The sequence below is a fragment of the Sminthopsis crassicaudata genome, chromosome 3 (assembly GCF_048593235.1).
Source record: "Sminthopsis crassicaudata isolate SCR6 chromosome 3, ASM4859323v1, whole genome shotgun sequence".
Classification (NCBI taxonomy): Eukaryota; Metazoa; Chordata; class Mammalia; order Dasyuromorphia; family Dasyuridae; genus Sminthopsis; species Sminthopsis crassicaudata.
Genome location: NC_133619.1, coordinates 22,412,942 through 22,425,031, shown reverse-complemented (window position 1 = coordinate 22,425,031; position 12,090 = coordinate 22,412,942). Strand labels below are relative to the sequence as shown.

At 31.5% G+C, this 12,090-nt stretch overlaps 1 protein-coding gene across 1 annotated transcript in view; it reads left to right on the top strand.

Moving 5' to 3' along the window:
* SI (sucrase-isomaltase) overlaps positions 1 to 12,090 on the top strand; it is a 105,873-nt gene that overhangs the window by 67,405 nt on the left and 26,378 nt on the right. Inside the window, exons 27-33 of the mRNA XM_074298125.1 lie at positions 35 to 189; positions 4,502 to 4,670; positions 7,599 to 7,695; positions 7,805 to 7,917; positions 8,020 to 8,145; positions 10,266 to 10,394; positions 11,873 to 11,983. Coding sequence (XP_074154226.1) covers positions 35 to 189; positions 4,502 to 4,670; positions 7,599 to 7,695; positions 7,805 to 7,917; positions 8,020 to 8,145; positions 10,266 to 10,394; positions 11,873 to 11,983 — 900 coding nt within the window. The remainder of the gene's footprint in view (positions 1 to 34; positions 190 to 4,501; positions 4,671 to 7,598; positions 7,696 to 7,804; positions 7,918 to 8,019; positions 8,146 to 10,265; positions 10,395 to 11,872; positions 11,984 to 12,090) is intronic.

The window sequence follows — 12,090 nt, the reverse complement described above, 5'->3', positions numbered from 1 at the left end:
AATCTTGTCCATGCCCATCTTTGTTGACAAATAGATTTATGATGCTGACAAAAAGAGATATGAAGTTCCAGTACCACTAAACATTCCTACTAGTCCTACAAGCACTTATGAAGAAAGGCTGTATGATGTTGAAATTAAAGAAAAGCCATTTGGCATCCAGATCCGAAGAAGGAGCACAGGAGTAGTCATGTAAGTGATTTCGGTATTTGGTGTGAATGAAATATAAATGATAGCTTATGTAAATGAAGAAAGTGAATAGACTACAATGAGCTAACTTAGCAGAATTCTACAGTGATTGGTGTGCCTGTCTTGAAATAATGAAGATTCGAGTTCAAATCCACTTCTTTTACTTAATAGGCTAAATGATATTAGGCAAGTAACAACTTTTGTGAGATTTACTTTTCCCACCTGTAAAATGGGTTAATAAATGTTAATAGTCCTTAATTTTCAGGGTAAGTGAAGCTCAAATGAAATTATTTGTATAAATTGTTGTTAATAAATAATTTATATAAATTTTAAGTGCTATATAAAATGCCAAGTTTCTTATGAGCATACAGTCTTGTAGGGAAAAATAGCTTTCTATATTTTAATAGATCCCATTCTTTCGGGGGAACTTTGAACAGACTTTAAGAAATCTTCTGATACAGTTGCTTAGATTTTCATTCACATTTTTGGTGACATTGATTTCCTTGCAAAATGTCAGCTTCTGCCTACTAATCAAGTTGAGAACCAAAAGATTAGACACATATCCAGAAGGATTATTACTGGGCCTATCAGCTATTAGAATTTAGATGATTTTAAACCTCCTGGATTAAGGATGTTGATAGATCTGTTGAAATTGGAGCTGATATGCAGTGATTAAATGCCAGTGATGAAGAACAATCAAAGCATAAGACAGAGAACAAAACTTCATCCCTGTGTCTGAACCAGAAGCATCCAAAGGATTCTTATTTTCAGCTAATAATAGGTATAAAATAGGAAAATACTTCAGAGGTCATTTGATCCAACATTCTTATTTTAAAATGAGAGATCAGAAGGCCACGCAAGTTAAGCAGCTTTCCTAAAATTATGTAGGTAAAGGGAGGCCCCCATTTTCATGGGGGAAAGTAGTCTGATCAGATGTGTATGTGTATGTGTATGCGTACACATACACAAATACATATTTACATGCACATACAGTATATATAAATATATTTTGTGGCTAATGTAAATCATAAACATTTTTAAGGAAAAATGTTTTCAGTCACATCCAAAAGAAACATTATGCATTTTAACTCTAGCCCTACTAAGTTTTAGCAGTTGGATACAGAACAGGGTATAAGATTCATGAATATAAGCAAAATAAATTATGTCTCCAACCAAATATATTTAAAATTATTATTTTGGCTTAGAAATGGACAATCTAAATACAGGGCTGCTAGAAGAAAATTAAGTAGTACAGATAAAAAAAGAAAAGCAACAGATATCACCAAAGTACCAATAGAATTGTTCCTCATGCTTTGCCAAACTCTTTTTTCTCTATATGTAAGAGGGATGCTCTGTAGTCAATATTTACATTTAACTGTTTTATGATATTTATATATCAAAAGCAAAAGATGTGAACAAAGTAAATCTATATTTCAATTTTACTAATAATTTGCTATCTTTGTTATGTTTGCTGTCATTTTCATCTTAAAAAAAAACTTACTTGGCCTACTCCTTTTTGCTATCACTTTTCACCCCTTCTGATTTGTGTGTCATACTGAATCCTAGAGCAAGGCATTAGCAAAAGATCATGACCTGAGAGAAAGCTTAAGGGGGAGAGAGAAAAAGGAAAAGGATGGACAAGAAATAGAGGAAGAAAAGAATGAAGAGCTAAGAGCTAAAAGCCAAGAGTGGGAAATCAGAAATATGGAGGGGAATAGAAAGAATTATGGGAATTTCAGTGAATAGCATTATATGCTCTTAATGTTAATGAACAAATGATTTATGGTCAATATAATAATTTTTGGAGTACTGTAAAAGCTGTGTGATAAAAGACTCACCATTTATATATATGTGTATATATACATAATACTATTAATAATGTGGATCATAAGAGAAAAAAAATTCTGTGACATTTCTAAGCCATCGTTATACATTGAAGTATATTCTGTAAAATATATTACAAAACTTTTAGGCCAGAAAATGTTCAATATTTTTACAAAAATTTCTAATTTAGTAGCTTTCTCATCTTAGTTAAAACTAGATTTAGAAGATTAAGAGATCAAGTAATCTACAATAAATGTATTCTGATTTCCTCTAGAAACACAGATTGATTTGAAAATGAAGTGAAACTCTTAGAAAAGTGTGTATTGTATTTCCATTTTGATAAGGTTTCAGCCTATAGGTCTTCATTTTCATTTATCTCTCTTTCCTTTAAGGTCTGGGGATGCAGACCAATAATAGTTGTCTTAAAAACCATGGTGGAGATGTAGGAAGTCTAGAGCTATGCTCTTTGATATAGGGGATTCCTCATGTAAAAATTGTCTCCATCATTTTATTCAGTTTCTGTGGTGTCTCATTCTTCCTGACCCCATTTGGGATTTTCTTGGCAAAGACATTGTAGTGGTTTTCCACTTCCTGCTCCAACTCATTTTGCAGATGAGGAAACTGAGGCAAACCAAGTTAAATGAAGGTCATACAAATTATAAATGTCTGAGGCAGAATTTATTTCATGTCTTCCTAATTTCAGATTTAGCACCTTAAGCACTACTCCAATTTAGCCACTTTTTAATCTATAAATTGTAGTTCTAATCAGATAATTGCTCAGGCCACTGAAAGGTAAGAAGACCAGCCCAGTATCAGTCAGTGAGTTTGAGAGACATAATTTGAACACAGATCCTTTCAGCTCCAAGGCTGTCTCTCTGTCTACTGGGCACACTGTTACTGCTATGAAGAATTTGAGTATTTCAAGTATTGGAGCTAGGTAGGATAATGTATAGGTTTTTGCATTCATGGCCCACAACATTTCTGAGTTAAATGTGAAGCTGTGAAGCAGATTAAAATGTAATTGGGAAATACTTAACAATATAAATACAATAAATTCTAGATTGCATCAAAATTTATAAGTCAATATGCAGTCCTCAAGGATCCTTAAGTATGAATTCCTACCTCCCATTTTTTATTTGAGTTCAACACTGATAAATTGCATAGCAATCTGGATCTGCAATCAGGAACACCTAAGTCCAAATCCAGCCTCAAACGTTTATTAGCTGTTTGTTCTGAGTAAGTCACTTAATCCCTGTCTGCTTCAGTTTTTCCATTTGTAAAATGAGAATAGTAACAGCACCTCCCTCCCAGAGTTATTACAAGAATTAAATAAGTTAACATTTGTATAGTATTTTGAAGATCTTAAAGTACCATATAAAATTCTTACTATTATTAAATGCACAATATTCTAAGATTTCAAAGTTTTCCAATCTCATCATGTGGAGAATGAGATTTTTACCACTTAGTAAATGATCAAGACTCACTCAAATCTTTATCACACTTGGCCAATCTTCTCATCATTGTCTTCAGAAATAACAAGCTGGTTCTCAGAGAGACCAAAAGGCTTGATTTCCAAACTTTTACATCTTGGCAAATGTTATGGTAGCTCTTGCTATGGTAGCACGTTCACTGACTTCAAATGACTGATTTGAACTTAAGCATTGAAAATCTTAGCCATTTGGCTGGCTGGACCGGTAGATAAATGGACAGATGGATGGATGGATGGATAAGGGGATCAGATGAATGAATAGTTGGATGGATGAGCTTTAAAAATAGAGTCATCTTTGTGAAACATGAAAAGAGCACCGTCTCTAAAATCAGAATACTTGATTCAATTCCTGCCTCTAATGATTACTGGCTTTGTGACCTTGGAAAAATCTCTCTACCTCTATGAGTTTCATTTTCCTCAGATGTAAAATGATGGAGTCTGACTTGTATGGTATCTGAGCTCACTTCTAGATGTGTTATTCTCTGAGGTATCAGAGCAGGTCTTTAGAGGAGACATAATTAAATTTCCGTTAAGCAATAATTTCATTTTAAGAATAACTATTATCATTTTATATCCTTATTCATCATATTAATTCTATCTTACATTTCAAAGTACTTTGGATACTTTGTTATTTAATCCTCTATTTATTCTAGGTGATTAGAAAAGAAGAATAATTTCTATTTTAATTTAGTTTGAGTTTAAAAAATGTCAAAAAGATTAAATTATCTTCCAAAGATGACCCCCACAAAACAGTTATTTAAACAGTTGTTTTTTAAATTTAAAATTTCAATATATTTCTAGAGTCTAACATTATATATATAAAATGTCCTATGCTAGAATTTGGAAGAGGGAGATTATATAAGTAATTAAAGTACTTTTTATTAATATGATAATCATAATGTTGATTTGGTGTAACAATGCTTGATACAATGCTTGATGGGTTTTGGGAGGAGTGAGGTATCACTAAGAATATTTGTACTAATTTTTGTTATTTTCATTTAGTTGGGATTCTCAGGTGCCCGGATTTTCTTTTTATGACCAGTTCATTCAAATAACAACCCGTCTTCCATCTGAATTCATCTATGGATTTGGGGAAGCTGAACACACTGCTTTTAAGCGAGATCTGAACTGGCACACTTGGGGAATGTTCACTAGAGACCAACCTCCAGGTGTAAGTGACTTGGTTCTTCTCTCTGATCACACAGACCTTTCCACAAAGCACTCTACAACTTATGGCTACTTCTTCAATGGAAGTGATGCATTTTCAACAGTCCTTGCTTCTCAAGCAAACATGATCATTTTCTACTGATGCACTTGAAAAATTTTCAAAAAATGATCTTATCCTAGATCCCAGACTCCAGATTAGGAACTTTAAATACACAAACACATATATGTATGTGTGTATACACAAACACATATATGTATGTGTGTATACACACATACATACATACATACATATATATACATACATACATACATATATATACATACATACATACATATATATATATATATATATATATATATATATATATATATATATATGAGTTGGTATAGATAATTCCACTTTGTATAATTCAGGTATGAAACTGATCTTACCATGAGCCATGGCAAACTTCTGAATCATATCTTGATTGTTTACATTCTGGGTCTATATTTCATTGAATTGAGATAGATAAAAGAATAGATTTGTTTTTAAACAAAATCAGAAAAGACTCATTTTAATACTCACTTTAGAATAATTTCAAACCTGGGTTTGAATCCAGTGACTGTGGCAAGCCACTTACCTTTTGAACTTTGCTTACAGAAGAAGGTTTATGCTCCTCTGGACTTATTTAGTCATTGTGGACTTTAGATATGAGAGTCAGTTAGTCCAAGTCCTAAACCTTATTTCAGGGAACAAATGTGCCTTCAGGATTCACCTTCAAGTTCTGTCCTCAAATCAGAATTTAGGAATTAAAATCTTCCCTCTATAATTTCTCCAATTGGGGCAGCGAGGTGGCACAGTGGATAGAGCGCCAGCCCAGAATTCAGGAGGATCAGAGTTCAAATCTGATCTCAGACACTTAACACTTCCTAGCTGTGTGACCCTGGGCGAGTCACTTAACCCCAGCCTCAGGGAAAAAAAAAATAATTTCTCCAATTTCTCCAATAACTTGATATTTTTAGACAGAGGTTTCCCTTTGTTAACACTAAGCATGATTGTGATTTAGGCAGCAGTACCCTAGCTATTTATGTCATCAGAGAAACTTTGCTTTTCAACTTTGTTAGAGACCATAATCTGTCTGTGCTAATGATGCTGATGTCCAACATATATGTTTCTGTGGTACATACTAGAATAATCCAAATTTAGGTTTAATAGCTATCCTTTTTTCCTTTTGTTCCCTTGATTTTTTTTAGATTAATTAATTAAAATAGGTGTGCTTAATGAAGGGTTTATGAATTCTTTCTTTAATGTAATAACTTTTAATATAATTGGCTCCCTTTGAAATACTATGTATTTGATTTTATACATAATAAAATTATGTTTCTGAGAAAGCTTGCATAGCTTCCTCAGACTGCCAGTGCTATCTATGACATACATCTAAAAGGTCAAGACCCTGTATGTGAAACAATAGTTGATATTATGACTTGGTGTGACCTTAATTGACTAATCACTTTCATGGGGAATTCCTATTTTTGATGTTCTTTTTCCTTTTTGAGATGGAAGTTTTAGTTTGTTTTTTTTTTCTTTCCAAAAGAGTAAATGCATGCTCTGTACTACAGATATTTCACATTAGTGAAATATCAGAGCAAATGCTTGGAATAGAACTCAATAATTTTCCTTCTCACCACAGACATCTAAAGAAGCAGTTTTATTATATTTATTTTATTTTACTTTTTAAATGCACATATAATGGATTCTAAATTGTTCATTTAGTTTAAGACATCACCCATGGTTCATTAATAAAAGAGCAGCCATTTCACCTCAAATACCAGAATATACAAGTTATTGAATAGCAAAAATTAAAATTCTACCTACTTTCAAACAAAATCTAATTCAGATAAAATGATTTCATTCAAGGTTATATTGTTATACAGATTTTCTTTTTTTTTTAAGTGCACAAACTAATGTAAATTTTTACATCCTACATATATATATATATACATATACGTATATATATATATATATACACACACACACACACACACATACATATATATATATTATATATATATATATATATATATTTGGTAGAGGTAGAGTTAATTATATAAGTAACCAAAGTATTTTTTATTAATATTATAATCATAATGTTGATTTGGAGTTGCAATGCTTGATGGGTTTTGAGAGGAGTGAGTTATCACTAAGAATAATTGTACTAATTTTTGTTATTTTCATATATATGTATATATATGTGTATATATATATATGTATATATATATATATATATATATATATATATATATATATATATATATATATATATATATATATATAAATGTGACAACAGAATGTTAATCATTGCTACAGAAGCAGTTTTAAAACATGGCTAATCCATTCTTAAAATTATTTTCTTAGGGATACAGTATTAGATTTGAAATCAGAAAGTGTCAGTTGAAATGCTATCTCAGGCATTTACTAGCCATGTGACTCTGGAAAAGTCACTTAGGTTTTCTCAGCTCTAGTTTCTCATTGGAATGCATAGGATAGGGGAGGAAGGTGCTGCAGCAGATAGTACACTGAACGTGGAGTTAGGAGGACCTGAGTTAAAATGCAGCCTCAGATACTTGACACTTGCAAGTAATGTGATCATGAGTAAGTCAGTTAAACATGATTTCCTTGAAAAAAAAAAAGATAAAGAATAACAGCCCCTATTTTACAATGCTGGTTGTGAACTCCATATGAGGTAATGGTTGAAATACTCTGCATACTTTATAGTGCTATATATTTACTAATTATTATTACTATTGTTATTGAGATTATTATTATATGGAGAATCATAGGACTCATTGATCCTCTAATTGCATAGCAAATTCTCAGGCTACATCACACCAGCCCCTTGGAACATAGAAAACTATCTTAATTAACAATTAGATATACTATTTTGTTTTTCAGTATAAACTGAATTCCTATGGCTTTCAGCCCTATTACATGGTTATGGAAAATGAAGGCAATGCTCATGGAGTCCTTTTGCTCAACAGTAATGGAATGGGTAAATATATGGAAAGGCTTCTATGTATTTTTCTAAAGTGATTTTGCTCCCCAAGATTTCTAATGAAAATGAAAATTTATAAGATGATGAATATGTAATTTCATTCCAGATGTGACATTTCAACCAACCCCTTCTCTGACTTACCGCACCATTGGTGGGATCTTAGACTTTTACATGTTTCTGGGTCCAACTCCTGAAGGAGCAACTAAACAATATCATGAAGTACGATTGCTTACATATCTTCTTCAATGACCTAAATTTTTTTTATTTATATTTCTTTCAAATAACAGTGAAAAAAAACATGCTTTTCCCTGCTTTGTTTAGTTCATTGGACGGCCAGTTATGCCACCTTACTGGGCTATGGGATTCCAGCTGTCTCGTTATGGATACCGAAACACGTCTGAGATTATTAGTCTCTATGAAGAGATGGTAAAGGCCCAAATCCCTTATGTAAGTAATATCAATTAGCAAAGACAAGTTTGTTGTTTAAAGGCAGTTGAAAACTAAAAATGAAGAAACTTCAGAATCTATTGTGACTAAATAACTCAGCTTCCTCAAATATATAATGAGGTTCTTTGACTCCAAAGCCAGAATTCTTTGCTTTATAACACTCACTCTCCATCATTCTTTCATTTACATTAAATAATGAAATAGATAAATGAATCCTGGTGAAGTTGCATATTGAAGAAAATGCTTAAAGAGATATTTTTCCATAGATACTGACAATAGACAAATTGTTGACTCATGTTACTGGTGGATGCATATCTGGGAAGATGTGAACTTCATTTTCTACTTTTTTTTATGACTTAGCTAAGACTAGAGTTCTCCTGTTATTCATCTCATACTCAGTCTGAACATATTCTTGAGTGTTCTATTTTGTCTAATGGTAGCCATCTTTATGGCAGGAGGGGGGGAGGAAAGAAAAAAATTGCTGCTTCACATACAATCATTTTTTTAAAATTCTACTTTTATTGAAATGCTTGTGTTATTTAATGTTTTTAAAAAAGAATTGACCACATTTCCAGGAATATATTTTGTGTTTAATAAATACTTGTTGGTAAATTATCTAAAAATTTGGAAAGCAAAAAAAAAATTGGAAAGCTTTTCCCTCAAAATTATAATATGAAATAATTTGATTTGGTTTCATGAACTTTGATTATTTGTAAAATTACAAAAAATCTGTAAAATTATCTGCAAAATAATTATATTTGTACTACTTAATTAAATTTTTATAAAGAAAAATTTTAAATTAAAATCAAAATTTATATTAAATATTAAAGTTCTATGGCAACGTGATTTAATGAAAATCATCATTTTTCTATAATTTTTATCATAGTCCACATATCACTTAGAGTGCTTACTAGTAATAAGGAAAGAAGAAACCAGAAACCAAAAAAATGCACATTCATTAATTGGGTTCCTGTTTTCAGTTCCTTTGGGAAGGACAATCATTTTTAGCTCAAATGAACACATTATCTCTTGCTGACAGTTAAGAATAGTGACAAATTTAGGATGCAAACTCAAACAAACTGATTAGAGTTGACAATTGAAGAATATTAATGAATATGGTAATGCTTTTCCCCTTTCAAAAATGTTATGTAGAGTTACATTAGTCTTCATTTCTTTATTTTCTGGGGAGATAAGAGGGAAAACCTGTTAATTCAGAATATAGAAACTTGCTATCCAACTATTATTTTGTATGGACAGAGGATAAAAATAACTTAAAAATTTGTCAACCGTTTTGTCATAGCATCAAAAAAAATTTTAACCTTTTATCCCTATTAGAGTGTATACTTCTTTTTTTTCCTTCTGATTTTTCTTTCTTTTTTTTTTTAAGCCTTTTATTTTCAAAACATGTGCATGGATAATTTTTTTAGTATTGACCTTTGCATAGCCTTGTGTTTCAGATTTTCCCCTCCTTTCCCATACCCCTTTCCCTACATGATAAACAATCAAATATTTACTATATATGTTAAAATAAATTTAAATGCAATATATGTAAACATATTTATATAATTTAGAGTACATATTTCTTGCCTTTTTTTTGTATCTCACCCTGAGCATGATTGCCAGGAACGGAGTCAGCTTTTGATAAATTCTTATTAACTTGTTTAACTTATATCATTTCATTTTTTTTTTTTTTTTTTTTTTTTTTTTTTTTTTTTTTGTGGAAAGTGAAAAATAGAATCTGTTGCTCAATTTTTGTGAGATTTGGCCTTGAATTACTAGCCTGAGTTAGAAAGAGCTCAAAACACAATTGAGATGAATCTGCTTATTTCTAGTCCTGTATCTTTTTTTTTTTAATCTATGTCCCTCAAATAATAATGCATTTCTTAAGCTTAAAGCAATGAGGAAAATGTGTTTTGGACTACTATTGTTATATGGGACTCGACACTACTGACAGCATGACAACATGTATAACTGAGTGTTTCAACATGTTGGCCTATTTCCTCCTATCTTTGAATGCTAGATACATTTAGCCCAACCATTGGTTCACAATAACTATCATCTATAGTAAATTTCATTATTTGAGATTCTTCCTTTGCCGTCATGATTCTTGTATATTGTAGGATGTACAGTACACAGACATCGACTACATGGAACGGCAGCTTGATTTTACCCTTCGGGACAGATTCCAAGATCTCCCAAATTTTGTTGAAAGAATACATCAAGATGGAATGAAATACATTATTATTCTGGTTAGTGTTTATCTTAATTTTGTCATAATTGAATTTCATTATCTCCTTATCTTTTTCATAATTAATTTTCCCATCTTAAATAAAAGATCAACAATAATTCCAGAACCAGGGGTATACTGTTAAGAGTTTTAAGAACTGACTCTCTAAGCTGAGTGGGGGAGTACAGATGACACAATTAAAAATTTGGTTTGAATTATTAACATTTACTCTATCATTTCACATAATTTAGATAATTAAGAAAGTAATCACCTAAACTCTAATTTGTAGCTTTTATCCATTTCTGAAGTAGAAATATTGACACTGAAAATTTAATGATTAGCTTTTTCAAGATAGTATTTATTACCTAGCTCTAGCACACCACAGTTAGAACCCACAATCATTTTTAAGTCCCTACTACTCATCTTTTCCCTCTGAATATAAATTAACTCTAATTTAGATGTATCTAACATGGGTTTTTGGATGTTTAAAAATAATATTTAAATACAAATGCATTTTTGGGATCCTCCATATTTTATTCTCTGCATTTATAAAACAATTTCTTGAGAAGCTTCATCAGCCTGGGAAAGTATCCATGACACAGAAAAGGTTAAGGACTCCTACTCTAAATTCTCTTTGGGGTACTGATTGAACTCCAGAAAGGTGTTCCCAAAAGTATTCCCTAAAGCAAATAGCTTATTACAACAACTAAGCATTCATGAGAAAAGCCAAAAACAATTCCCTCTATGTGTCTTTTGATTTAGAGATGATTTTTGAAAATGACTGTGTAATGTTTATATATCTACCAGTTCTAAAATCAAAACCAGAGGAAGTCCTTTATTCTGGTCAGAGCAGCAAATAAAATTTTAAATTTGAAATATAGGCAAAGAGATTCAATTTTACAACTTCCAAAAGGCTCTCTTTCATGAAGTGTATTTCATGTGTAATTTATTAATGTATTGAATAATATTTTTGTGCCAATATAACTTATTTTATGAGCAGGGCACAACATTTATTTTATTATTAATGATAATACTGATTCCCTTGCTTATTGTACAATGATAGTTTCTTGCATTTTTCTATCTTCCCCCCCCAAAAATTTTCTTCCTTGACCCACACAGTTAAATTATCTTCAAGGAAGGCAACATTGAACTTGAAAGCTTATGTGGATCCCTGCATTGAGCATGGGAATAGGAGGGAAATATGGGCAATGGATATTGACAGAGAATGAGAGCAGATAGTTAAATGGTGAAAAAGAGAAGACACAATGACTTCTTGACAAAAAGACAGTTTATGTCATAAGGATTGCCGATGTCCTTCATTAGAGTATACGTTCATTGAGAATGAGAATCACTTCTTTTTTTATCTTTGCATCTCTAGAACCTCAAATTTGGCCTGTCACATCATAATCACTTAATAAATACTGATTTTGATTGATTGTTGAATAATAACAACTGTACTTTTTCACATACTTATTTGATATGAATGAATATTTAATTCAGGATCCTGCAATTTCTGGAAATGAGACAAAGCCCTATCCTGCATTTTCCAGAGGAGTTGAGAAAAATGTCTTTGTCAAATGGCCAAATACTGATGAAATTTGTTGGGCAAAGGTATGACTTTAATAGATACCATTAAGATAGCCCAGAAAAAAAAGGAAGGCAGTAAAACAGAGAAGCAGGAAAACAAGGAGGAAGGAAGGAAGGAAGGAAGGAAGGAA